At 45.8% G+C, this 14,025-nt stretch overlaps 1 protein-coding gene across 3 annotated transcripts in view; it reads right to left on the bottom strand.

Annotated features, from left to right (window-relative positions):
• Positions 1-13,641, bottom strand: part of NRG2 (neuregulin 2) — a 137,351-nt gene extending 123,710 nt beyond the window's left edge. For all 3 annotated transcript variants that reach the window (XM_083519313.1, XM_083519312.1, XM_083519314.1), the window contains exon 1: positions 13,186-13,641. In XM_083519313.1, coding sequence (XP_083375439.1) covers positions 13,186-13,639 — 454 coding nt within the window. In that variant the 5' untranslated portion in view covers positions 13,640-13,641. The remainder of the gene's footprint in view (positions 1-13,185) is intronic.
• Between the last annotated feature and the right edge of the window lie 384 nt (positions 13,642-14,025).

Here is a 14,025-nt window from a genome sequence, read left to right as displayed (position 1 = left end):
ACATTAGAGGAACAGAATGCAGGTCCTGTGAGTGGGAAGAACCAACTGACTCAAGATTGAGCACAAACACGAAGGCCCAACTAGATGCAACACTGAACTGCAAGTCCCACGAGTCTTTTCTTCTTCTTATGTCCATCACATACTGTAAAGTTTGTTCTGCATTGCGCAGCACCATGTTGAATCCATTTTCTGTGCATGAAAAAGAAATTGCCTCAAGCTTTCATATTTTGAGTTGCATTATATATTATTATACTAACCTGTGGTGATGGCTTTTAATTATGGACTTGTATTTTATTACTTGTTTTTTGCTATTGTGTTTTAATGTTTTAAACATTTTCTCTGGGCCTCCTCACAAGGGCAGAATTCCCTGAAAAATATGTATAAATGCATTGAATAAATACGAGTGAATAAAAAATATGGGGTGGAGGAAGGATCCTACAACTGATTGTAATGTACACCTTGAGCAGGAGTCAGCTCATATTTCTTCAGCGTTTTTATTTCCCTCTGTCTCTTTTGATAGTTCCTGTCAGTGGCTTAAGATGTGTGTGGCTTAACAAGTGGCGTTCCGCCTGTGACTCTAAACCTGACTACATCTCCATGGCCTTCTAGACATGCTTCTCATTTGCCTGGGTGTCAAAGATGGGTGTCTGAATGTCCTGAGAATATGTCCTGATAGGAAAACTGTGGACAGCGTATTTAAATCAAAATGACACCGACAACCAAGTCAAAAACATCAGCGAATATCGCTTATGATTGCCCATGGTTGTATCCCGGGTATATGACGTCAAAATTAACTAATTAATGATTTTGTATTTTAGCTCCATGACAAAACAGACCACCACAGCAAAAGGACTTCCAGAATCCTCCATTGTCAAGGACTGCTGATCTTGGTCCCATGTGGTGAATGACATAGGCACAGTCCCACAGCCAAGAACCTTCTGTGAAGAACTGCTAACCACTGCTCCACATGACAAAATGCAGACCAGCAGCTCCTCAGAGAAGAACCTTCCAGATCCAGCCTGGTCCTCACCACGTTTGCTGTTAGCTCCTCCTAGTCAAGAAGGAATATAAGAGGGCCTGTAATGCCGCTACTTAATCTATTAATGGCACTGCTCTGATTCCAAAATTAAAGCTAGATACAGAAAGTCACACTTCCATCATCTCCACAGAAAGGCAAGAAGTTGATGCAGGACAGTATCAATATAATGTAAAGGGTAAAGGACCCCTGACCGTTAAGTCCAGTCATGGACGACTCGAGGGTTGCGGTGCTCATCTCGCTTTACTGGCTGAGGGAGCTGGCATTTGTCCACAGACAGTTTTTCCAGGTCATGTGGCCAGCATGACTAAGCCGCTTCTGGCGAAACCAGAGCAGCGCACGGAAACACCGTTTACCTTCCCGCCAGAGTGGTACCTATTTATTTACTTGCACTTTGTGCTTTTGAACTGCTAGGTTGGCAGGAGCTCACCCCGTCGCGGGGATTCGAACCGCCAACCTTCTGATCGGCAAGCCCTAGGCTCTGTAGTTCAACCCACAGCGCCACTCGCGTCCCTTTTCAATATAATGTACTACATTTTAAAGTCTGCATAGTGACCGGAGGAGGAGATTGTTCAAACCAGATCCACTTCTTTGCCATGCTCCCCCCCAGGCATGCCCTATCTTTTAGCAAGTCATAGTCAGCTCCTTTCGATATAGCAATGAATTTACAGGGGGGCGGGGGGAGAAAGAAAAACACCAGCATCAATACTGCTGATTCAGCTGCCAAAGGACAAGAACCGCATGCTAAGGTGAACTGGCATTCAGGTTTTGAGTTTGCTTTTGCCAAAATAGAAGGGGAGGGGCTTGCCTCCTTGCGCCAAACCTCCCTGAAACTCCAGTTCTGTTTCCCAGACTTCTGTTGCTGCAGCCATGGCTTTCGCTCATTTTGGAACCAAGAGCAGTTACAGGTGACAGTGCAAAAGTAGTCACCCCATTTTTGTGACTGCAAGGCAACCATCACCATAACCAGACAGAACCACTGAAGATCTTCACTCCTGCAACAGGCAAGTGAAGAAAATGGACTGCATAGATGTACAAACATAACTTGGGGATTAATGTCTGCCATTCATGAACAATTATCCAATCTGATCAGAAGAAGTAGGAAATGAGATGCAATCCTGGAGACTGAATCAATTATTATCTGCAGTGTTGAAGAACTTATTTGTTTTGTTATATAGCAGCTACACCTTGGAAAATTTTGTATTTGTGTTTTGTAATGCTTTAATTTATACACATATATCCACATGTGCTTTCATTTTTAGCTGTCTATGTGTATTGTAATTATCCATTATTTTCTATTTTGTTCCACTTGGGTTCCTGTCACTTTGTGTCTTTCAAAAGCTGTTATTCAGTTGTCTATATTCCACATTCTGAAAAAGGTCAAGAAGACTTTTCCAATTCTTTTCAAAGCAACATTTATATTTCAGAAGTTTTTTTTCTTTTGGTCTTTCCTATCTCTCTCACCTGTAGCTGATGTGAAGGTTTCTGGAAACTCAACTCGGTCATTTTTCTCTAACAAAGCATGTTTTCTAGTTCTAATAAAAGCAAATAATATACAATGAAAATACAGTTTTTGCAAAGCAATATAGATAATATGCAGTACTACAAAAGGCCTTCCACTTCTCAATTTACGGGGCATCATCCATCTGCAACATGGACTGCATTTGCTAGGAAAGTTAAATTTAGTCTCAGCAGAAATCCTGGCTACAAACTCTCATGAGGCAGAAACTACAGCCACATGTCACAGAAGTACAGGGAATCCAAGAGGCTAGAGCAACAGAGAGGAAAGCTGTGCTGCCAAACCAATAATCTCCAACTGACCAACCTACAGTATTTCTGCTTGAAACAGCCAATCAGATTGGAAGCTATTTTTCCTTGCAATTATGATTTGAAGTGGACTAAGTTGCTTCATCCACCCTGACTGAAGCTAAGCCTACATCCCTGGCACAGGATTATATGTAAAAAGAAAGAAATACAACTTTCCACCAAATTAGAAACAGGCAACCCCATCAAGAGGGGAGAAGCCTGCTCCTCCCCCCGTGACGAGTGAGACACCAAGGCACTGCCTGGCCCCTGCTTGCTGCTGCTTCATCAAATGCTGCAATGCAGTGCCATCACAATGCACTGTGTGAGCAGAGCAATGCCTGCTGGAGGGGGTGGGGTGGGAAGGGAAGGCTGCTTACTCAGCAAGGGGCATTGCCCGCTTTTTTCTATGACAGGCAAGGCAACCAAACAGCCCAGGCAAGCAACAAGTAAGAACGGCTAGAGGGCTCAGAAGGAGCCGCCTGGGAGATGGCTACCACTGCCCTCAGCATCTGCTGCCTGAGGCAGTCCGTTTATTCTGCCCTAAGAGAAGGCTCTCTCTCAGCAGAGTGCTACTGGGTGCCCATTTGTGTGTTCCCTGCTCCTCTTCCAGCACAACCACAAGATTGGAAGCATCAGCTTCCATCTTCAACTACCTGCAGTTTGTGGTTTTGCTTGAATGAGGACAAACCGTCACTGCAGTTAATTTAAACCAAGGTTATCTGAACAAAGATCAAACTACAGTTCCTGACCCTGGTTTGTCCAGATAAAGCACAGTTTAAACTAGTGCTATTTTTCTAGAAAAAGAGGTGCCGGAACTCACCATGAACGCCTCCCTTGCTCTCTCATAATGGCAATAGCATCTACCTGGGTTCTGGCTGGAAAAAAAGCCCTGGTTTATATGAAAAATGGATTATTAATAGGTAAAAATTTAACGTTACAATAGCTTAAGATTAAAGACTAGGATAAACAAAGAGGGTAAGGATTTGCTGAACCAACAAACTGAACTGGAATACAAAAAAGGGAGGCGTGAGGAGGTCCGGGAAATAAGCTAATGAAAAATAAGTAATGGAAAGAATGAGCTGTTTTTAACTATTTTTATTTTGTATTTTCTTACTTTTTTATTTTTATTTTGTAATACTTTGAAAATTTTAATAAATATCTTATTAAAAAAAGGAAAAAAAGCCCTGGTTTATTCTAATCACATTTCCCAGTTCAGTTAAAATGTCATGTTGTGGCTCAGAACTTTCCAAACTGTATGTTGCAACACGTTAGTGTGTCGGCTGCAGTGCGCAGGTGTGTCACATAAACATTCCCTGCTCTCCTAACCTCTGGTTTGCTAGTAAAACTGAATTACTGTGTTGCGAAATGATGCGTGTCCATAAACTGTGTCACCAACCTGAAAAGTTTGGAAATTTCTGTTGTGGCTCGTTGAGAACAGAAATGAATGCTTACAGCCACCTCCTTGCAGCTGCTCTAGGGGCTCACATACATAACACTAAACTATGGTTTAGCATTATATATAAACAAGATCACTGTCACTTTAGACATGCTCTAAAGAGGAAAAATATCTGCAGGTCAAGATAAAAGGGCCAGATCTAATTTTAACACTTAGGGAGCATGTCAGAAGAAGGACCTAGTTATTCACCTGTCAGCTTGGGAATCAGAAGTTGCTTGTGTAACTGTCTTTTAATTTTTGATGTAAGCATCTACTCAGAGAAATTAAATATTTTTAAAAGGAAAATCCAACCCGTGTTGGGCATTTCTCCTTTGTCTTTGGAAACACACATAGAAAGTTTTAATGAAAGGGCTAGTGCTGTGCTGTTTTTATTGTAATTACCCTTGTGTTTTTAACACTTTATATAGTTTTAATTCAATCAATGTTTAATTAATAGTTTTAAATGACTGTTTATTTCCCCAATGTTTTTAGTTGCTGATATTTTTGTCTGTAAGCCGCCTTGAGTCCCTGTCAGGGAAAAAGGTGGGGTAATAGTAAATATATATTAAAAAGTGGCACAGTCATTGCCTCTTCTCCTACACTAGAACCCAAATGGGGATGCAAAAACTCCTTAGGCATCTGATCAATCATTTGCTCAAGTGATCATCTGAGGAGGGGTGGCTGTGTGCCCAGCACATGTTGTCTATGCGCATGGGAAAGTATGGTCTGGCCACACTGGCAAAAGGCCCCTGGAGCATTGCCCAAGGGGGAATTTGGAGCACAGGCCAGAAATGGCCAGGCCACCTCTGTCCTAAAGGATGGCTGCATGAGGTGCCTGTGAAATATTGGGCAAGATCCAACATCACACCAGTAGATGTGACAGAGCTTCTTCCTCTCCTCCCCCTGTACCCTCCACCCCCCAGTCTTCTCCAGAGGGTTGCCCCCTACAACAAATAAATATTCCCAGATAATGATATTTCTGGTACCAGTGGGAACAATAATCTTTTGGGAGAACATGAATCCAGGGAGGAGCTTCCAGTCAAAAACAGGCTCTAGAGGCATTACTTAAAAACATAAAGGATTTGGGTAATTGTTGTGGAGGGAAGTAAAGGACTGTAACCTTAATTGATTAACTGGCTAGAGGATTTGTTAAAGATTGCTGATGACTGGACAGGTGGCATCATCAGGCTACAGATTTCTACACAGAATTAGTCACAACTCCTAAAAGGTCTAATATTTAATACATTTCACAATTCTTCCTAAACTTTAACCTTTCTAAACTTTCCCTCTCATATAGTATGAAGTATCCTGGGCATGTAGGCTTTTGTAAATTTATTCTGATATGTTAGCTCCTGATCTGTTTCAAACTATCCATGAGGCAAACACAGCTGGTTGCAGGGCCAGCAAAAGACATTTTGGCACCTGAGGCAAACCACAAAATGGCACACACACCTTTCCCCACCAGGGAAGAAGGGGGGGGTGAATATCAATATCAGGAACAAAGGAAAAGGAAAGATCAACACTCCCCTGTGGATCCTGCCACAAAGCAGTCCCCTCAGCTTGCCTCTTGGGTGGGCCGGCCCTGGCTGGCTGCCACCGCAGCTTTTATGGCCTCGTTTCATGTTGCCAGCTCTCCAAGGCTCCTCCTGTCAACTAAAGGGAGAGCCCAAGGGTTGCTGCTGAGGGCACAGGTTCAACAACCCTGTGAACTTGTCACTTTGGGGGCGACATTAAATCCCTATGCTGGCCCCCAAATGCACAGTGATCAAGCTGTCCCACACCTTGCCTGCAGAAAATAAATGTTTTCAATGTTGGCAGAACACAATTAAAGAAGAAGACAATCCCTTGTGTGTTTTGTCATCTGCCTTTCCCTTAGAAGGCAATGGGACACGCAAGGTATACATGTAAACCCCCCCCTTTTTTTTAATTGTCCAGGGTGACTTTATCACATCACTTCTCTGAATATTTCCATTGCTCTCAGTATCTGGCTTGAAGATGACACAAATAATTCCCCCCTATTTCTAGCAGAAATGGAGAGAGCTGCGGCCCAGCAGGAACATGAGTTGTTGGATTTGACGAATGAACCTGGAAAAAGTCAGATTTGGAGAGATGGAGTTCTGGTTGGCTTGGAGATGGGGGGCTGGATGGACCCCCCTATGCAGGGATGTTTTGACCTTTCAAGTCTGGCTTTGGGCCGGGGGGAGTTCGGAGTTGTGGGAGCCCTTAACTTTGGAGGGACTTTGAAACATGCCTTTAAATACTACATGGATTTCAGTGTTGACTATGGAAAAGGGGCTGACCTGTCGAGAAGGGACAAAGATATTGTCAAGTTGGAGTCTCCCCGAGTGAAAGGAAGGAAATTAAGAATAAGATCAGCAGAAGACAAAGTAAAGTACAGATATAAACATGAAGAAGACCTGCGGAAGGGACATGGAAAAGACTTAAGAGCCTCGGATACAAGGTCACCAGGTTGATGGACTAGATGGATGGGATAGAAAGGACTGACAAAACCAGAGACCAGGAAGAAGAGACGATGGATGAAGATTGGAAGAAAGTTTTAAAAAAATATTTAGAAAATTATCGTAAAATTAATGAGTATTAGAAAAATGTTGGAATGAAATTATTTGGCTTTAGCAGAAATGTTAAAAAGAATTATGTAAGAATATGCTATGGTTAAAAGAATTTGGTATAAATAAGATTTAAGTTTTAAGCTTTAGGGTTTTTTATGGTAAGATAAGGTTAAAATAGATTAAGGTAATTTAATGACAGAATATTGTGAAAGATGGAAAGGATTTGCTGAGATAATTAACAACTAGAATACAAAAAAGGGAGGTGTGAGGAGGTCGATGAAATAAGATAATGAAAGTTAAGGATTTGGGAATATTGGATTTGTTTTTAAATATTTTGTTTATTTTTGCTTTTTGATTTTGATGTATTGTGTGTTTTGTTTTCTCTTTTTGACTTTGGTTTTTATTGATTTGTATTGTTTAATTGTTATTTTTATCTACCTTTTTCTTTCTTTTTCTCTTTCTCTTGTTTTTTCCTTCTTTTTTCTTTGTAATTTTAAAATTCTCAATAAATATCATTAAAAACAAACAAACAAATAATTCCCCCCTAGAGTGGTAGGGAGGGGGAGTTTGGAGAGTATCTGTAGGGTTTCTTTGGATACCTGTGAGAGCCAGTGTGGTGTAGTGGTTAGAGTGTTGGACTCGGACTGGGGGGACCCAGCTTCAAATCCCCCTCAGCCAGGAAGCTCCCTGGGTGACTTTGGGCCAGTCAAGCTCTCTTGGCGCATCCCCCTCACAGGTTGTCATGAGGATGAACCAGGGAAGGGGGGGTTCTGTAGAGCACCTTCAGTGATTTGAATGAAAGGTGCATTATATTTCTAACTCTTTTATCCCCCGGGGAAAGTTTTAAAGACACATGTGTGATTGTCTTCTGAATGTCCACTCCCCCTCATCACTGAAGGAAATAAAAAGGTAAAATGTGAAAGAATTCAGGCAGCTCCTTGCAAACCTCTCTCTCCTTCACCCAAAATTTAAAATTGGAAAACGGGTGTGTTTGTGAAATGCTTCACAGAGCCCTCCCCATCCGTTCACAGCTCCACCCACATATACATGCCCCAGCAGCAGCAATAATCTCAAAAATACATGGGTAACAATATATTGTTTCTCTGGATTGCTTCAAAAGCATCTTAAATCAAAAGGCTGCTGGGTGGGTGAGGGAGGAGGGAAGAGGTGCCACAAAACCATAAGAGCAAAACCAAGCCAAGCAAAAAGAGACCCTGCAGCCAGGGCACACAGCTGGCTGCAAACAGATAATCTGCAAGTGTATCATCCACCCCAAGCCCCACTCTTCTACCAGTGCAAACACAGGCAGAGAAAGCAGCACTAGCAGGCCTGGCTTGTCCGTGAGGCAGACTGAGGCAGGCGGCAAGGGGCGACTCTACAGGCACACCCACCCACCCGTGCAAAGGCATGCATGACCAAAAAAAAATTCAATGAAGGGGCCGGGCCACCTCAAAGTTCTGTGGTGGCTGTACACACATGCCATGGGGCATGCGCATATCTCGCACGCAAGCCACAGGACATCTGCATGACACACCAACATGCCCTGCCATGCACACATGGTGCAAGCATGTTGCAGGGCATGCTGATGTCATGCACGCATGCCACAGGGCGTGTGCACATGGCGTGTTGACATCGCACGGCCCCCTCAATTATGGGGACAAAGTGGCATGTGTCAATGCCACCCACTGGCATCCTTGCAGCCTGAGAAGTAAGGGGAAGTGGCTACAGCGGCTTCTGGGTTCCAGCAAGATCTTCTGACGCCTTCCCGTGGGGCTGTTGTCAAACCTGGTGCACAAAATGCAGAAGCACATAGCATCACCTCTATGTACCTCAAATACACATGCCTTCCCTCTGCATATCACCATGACAGACAAGAAGCAGAATGGCAGAATGTAACATACTATAGTTTAGGACCTGAAATGAAGCCAGACCATAAAAGGTGACTTAGCCCTGGATCAAAACTATACTACCCGCCCCCAATTCTCTCTAGGAATACATGCTCTTCCATGGGGTCTGCTCAACATTGCTTTGTAACATTTTACAAGAAAAATCCCAGGCAATAAAGATTCTTGTGAGTTTGCTTGAGAACTACTCAACACTTTGGACACAAAGGCTGCACATAGCAGAGTTCATGACGCTATGGCCCAGGAGTTGGAACAGAGGAAGGTCCTGGAAAGTTCCCTAGAAGACCCTAAGCCTCCTAGCAACTCCCAGGAGAGAGAAAATCCCAGAAGCTAGCAATGACTTCACCTGCCTAGCCATAGCAAGCAGTCTGTACCTTTCTCCTCCAACTCTTTCCCAGGGGCAGCTCCCTATCACACTACCTTCAGGGGCAATGACCTGCCCAGCTCTGTAAGAGGCAGCACCTGAGGAACAGGGAACAGCTATTTTAAGCACCAACAATTCCCCCAGCGTGGGGAAGGGGGGCTTCATAGAATTATAGAATCATAGAGTTGGAAGAGACCACAAGGGCCATTGAGTCCAACCCCCTGCCAAGCAGGAAACACCATCAGAGCACTCCTGACATATGGTTGTCAAGCTCTGCTTAAAGACCTCCAAAGAAGGAGACTCCACCACACTCCTTGGCAGCAAATTCCACCAATCTGACAGCAAAATTCAAACACCAATCTGACAGCAAAACTACTTGAGACAGTCTTCTCCCAACCAGGTGTTCTCCACATGTTTTAGCTACCACTCCCATCATCTCTGACCATGGGCAGAAAACATCTGGAGAGCAGAGACTGAGGAAAGCTCTCCACTGACTCTAGATGATTGCTTGAGGAACACTAGCTCTTGAGTGCCAGGACTCTGAGCTCCACACTGAGCTGACCATGGTCCTGCTATGCTTGCAGCCAGCCTGGCTGGCCCTACCCCATCCCATAGTGAGCTGACCATGGTCCTGCATTGAGTGCTACCTGTGCAGCCTCAGGCCCCAGCCAAGAAAGGAGACCATAAATGTTGACAGCACAGTAAATAGGTTAACCCTATAAGCAGAGCTGTGGGCATTCAATACATCCAAATACACCAAGTATTTTATAATGGCATCATTTAATATAATAGCAGAACATGTCTTCGTCCTGGCACAAGAAGATTGTGGGATCCAGAACAATGTTCAAACGAGCAATGCATCCTACATCCCATGGCTTCTGAGGAGGTCCAGTCCTGAGCAGGACAGAATTATAGGCATCTGTGAACATCACTCCACTGGTTCAAGGGTAGAGAAGAAGCCCATTACAGCAATTCACCTTATAATGAAGTGCAAGGGGATGTTGCAATCTGCACCGTGGCTGTGCTGAGAAAGTGCTCCTGATAACCCCACAGAGTGTTTTAGCTAGAAGGCATTCCTTCAAACTGTTAAAGTGCAGAAATAAACTTCTTTTTACACTGAGCCCTTTTCACAGAATTAACTTGTGATTTCTCAGTTTAAAAATGCATAGGATGAGGCCTTTTCCTAATATAAGAGAAAAAAATGTGTTAGCTGGTGGTGCGTTCCCCAATTTTTAGTCCTCTTAAATTAATCTATCACTGGCTTTCTTAATTTTATCTGCTGCATTTTTGTGAATGAGCAGAGGGATATGCCAAACTTTCAGCTAATCAGAAGCATGGAAAAAGAGGAGTGATGATTATTCTCAGGGTACCTGCTGTAGTTCAACCATTTCCAGTTACAAAAGCTTGCCACAGATCCCAATGGGAAATGTTGGACTTCAACATTCCTCCTCTATCACAGAGAACAAAATTGATCAATCAGATACTCAGAGCCAAAACTTATATCTGGGAACCGAAACTTTCACATATATGACTTCTGTCTCTAATGGACAATTCATCAGCTTCAGAGTATTAATATTCACCTTCATTCCTTGCTGGCAACTGAAACTCCAAAGGAACTTTTAAAAATAATTATTAAGTGAAGAACCATCTTAATTGCAATTATCAGTTCTCTTGTACGGCAAAGTACTAACTCTGGAAGTATATAGGTGAAAAAGGGTGAGAAGAACTTCTTTACATACATCTGTATGACTGGCATGCTACAATGCTCTTAATGAATAAATGATCCAATTAACCCAATGAATGCCCATGTGCTGTCAATTAGAGCAGCTTGCTCATACATTCTTTATCTTATAAAGATTGTCCCCGGGGAATTCTGTATTATTCATGAGAGTGTATGTTGAAATTTCATAATAGCAAAGATATTCAGGGGAGAGAAATTATGGCGACTGTGGGTGTTAATCACTTTGAACAATATTAGCTATATGTACTGAAAAGTCATACTTAAATATCAGGAAGCAGCAATAATCATAAACAGTCCAGCCCGTTACTTTAATGCAATTATGCTCAACACTGATTAATTTTGATTTGATTGTGCCCTTCAAACTATTATACACTTTCTAAGCAAAGTATTTGCATAAGGAAGATCACAATGAAACATCAATAAAACCAACTCAAAAGAAACCACCCAAGACTGCCTTGCCCCCCTCCCAAAAACCCAAGGCAGAAAGAGAAGAGAATGGGAGCAGCTGGGGCAGAGAACACCCCCAGGCCTGGCCAGCATGAAGCCATTTTCACCTGACATATACGGTAAACATCTGTGCAGAAAGGCCTCTTCCCAGAAAAGGCAGTCCTAAAGCTGAGTGGAAACTACCCTATTATCACTTTTATCAAAGTCACTTTGAGGTTCTACTAAATCAAGGGGTATCTAAATTTTTTTACAGTACTGTATATAAATAAATGGCACCTAAGCCACCAAAGCCTGTGGCTTGAATTGGGCAAGTTTGAAGAGGAGAACCAGAAATTCTCTATTACATGGTTAAAAAAACTGTTCATTTCATCACGGCTTCCTTAGGTTAAAAGAGAATGAAGCTAAATCAGCCATCCAATCCAAACTAGCCAATGCATGTTTATGTGGAAGTAAGACACACTTTGTTCAGTAGAGCTTACCGTCTCAACTAAGTATGCGTAGACTTATAGCTTTAGAATATGTCAGTTCCCTTTTAAGCTACAGTCCCTTGCTTCCAGGTCAACACGTGTGCAACCAAGTTGTACAATCCATTACTTAGGAGCTTCTGTTATTTCAACTGCCTTGAGCTTCTCGGGTTAGATAGTCCAGAAAAATCTGCCAACCTATGGCCAGTCACATCACAATCATTACTGGAACCACACAGTAAAACAGGCCACCCAAAAATACAAATATGAACCACTGCTTCATTTTCCAGATGATCATTTTAAATATACACTTTTTAGCTTGAAAAAAGAAAAAACCCCTAAAGGGAAGCACAAAAAAAATAATTAGGATGAAAAGGAGGCTATGGAAAGCACAGAGGGCTTTTACTTGGGAAGAATGTTCTAATGTTCTGCAGTTTATAAATTATCTGCATTAGGAAATGTTTCTGTCTGCCACAGGCATGCAATGCATCAGCTAGAGGACATCATTTCAGAGTTAGAGAAGGAAAAGCAAGGAGTGAAAGGGGTTAAAGCCCCACTCCACCGGTGCTGATGTTCTATCTAACCAAATTTGGAAGTCCACAATGCCTGGTTGCTTAAAAAAAACCCCATCAGGCTGGATCTAAGCATCTGCTGTGGCCCTAACTCCGGCGCTTCCTTGACCCTAAGGGGGTGGGGTGCAACAACACCTTAGCTGTATCCCCTTAATCGCCCGCACCCAGCAGAGAGACCTCTTCGCTCTTCAGTGAGAGGAGCCAGCATCTGCCCTGCCAGCCTCACAAGCAAATGAAACGTGGTTCCTGACAAAATGCAAACTTTCCTGTGAAATGCAGCATAAAATCTGCAAAACCCGGGGCCACACAAACTCCAGAGCGGCAAGCCAGCATCTGCAGCAGAAGCACGCACCCCAAGAAGCGCCCTTTTCCGCTCAGAAAGAAAGACGGCACAAAGGTTTTCCCCGCACAAGACGTGGCCACGGGCTGCCCCAGACCAGCTGTTTTCTCTGGAGAAATGAGAAGCGGCTCAAAGCAACAAATGGAGCCATTTAACACCCAGGGATGGGGGAGCAGAGGGGGGGGCGTTGTTTACATAAGAAAGTTGCTGCTGGCGATGCCTTACACAACGGAGCGCAGCCTGCGCCAAGAGGGGCGCCCGGGGCAAGGCGGGCAGCAGCGCCCCCGGCCTCCTTCTCCATCCCGACCCGCCCCCTCAAGGACAGCAGCGGGGTCCGGGGCGCCCGCCCAGAAGGCCGAGGCCCCGACAGGCGCCCGGGCGCCCTCCCCGCCTGCGCCCCGCTCGCCAATGCAGCACTGCAGAGCCGGCCTTGCGCAGGGAGCCTCCCGGGCCGTCGGGCCCCTGCCGCCCCCTCCCTGGCCCACACGCCCCCCTCGAGGGCTCACCGCAGTCGGCGCACAGGATGCGGCCCACGTCCTTCTTGAGGTTCTTGCCGCTGGTGTCGAGCGGGGCGAAGGAGGTCTTGAAGACCAGCGGCTGCTCGGTGGGCTCCAGGAAGAAGATGTAGCGGTGGTTGCGCTTGACTTTGGAGCAGGGCGCGGGCGCGGAGCCCACGCGGATGAGCTGCTCCCGCTGCAGGCCGCCGCTGTTGAGGGGCCACAGGTCCAGCACCTTCACCAGGATGCCCGTCGGGGGCCCGTCGGCGCCCTCCTCGGCCCGGCTCCCGTTGCCCGTCGGGGCGGAGGCGGCGGGCAGCGCCTGCACCTTGCCCTCCAGCACCACGGCCGCCGAGTACGCCTGGTCCTGCACCGAGCGCAGGCTGGGCGAGTAGCAGGCCAGCGACACGCCGACGAGCAGCACGCACAAGCCGGGCGCCGACGCCGCCGCAGCCCGCCGCATGCCGAGGCAGCCCCGGAGCCGCCGCCCGCGCACCAGGCCGCTCCTCCTCCTCCTCCTCCTCGCCCGCCGCCGCCGCCGCGCCGCGCCCAGCTGCTCCTGCGCCCGCCGCCGCTGCTGCCGCACTGAGCCGTCCGTCGCCGCCGACGCCGCCGCCCAGGCGCCGCACCGCGAGGCAGCAGCAGCAGACCTGCCGCATCTGGCCAGGCCATGGGGGGACGCCGCCACCACCGCCGCCGCGGCTCCAGCGCCAGAACCGGAAGCGGCGTAAGATGGGGGGGGACCGGCCAGGAGCGGCGAGGGGGCCGCGGCAGTGGCGTAGCGTAGGGGGTGCAGGGGGGGCCGGCCGCACCGGGCGCAACATCTGAGGGTTAGGGTTAGGGGGCGCA

This window comes from Podarcis liolepis, assembly GCF_965112155.1.
Source record: "Podarcis liolepis genome assembly, chromosome: 8".
In the NCBI taxonomy this organism is placed as follows: Eukaryota; Metazoa; Chordata; class Lepidosauria; order Squamata; family Lacertidae; genus Podarcis; species Podarcis liolepis.
This window is presented reverse-complemented; position numbering and strand designations above follow the sequence as displayed.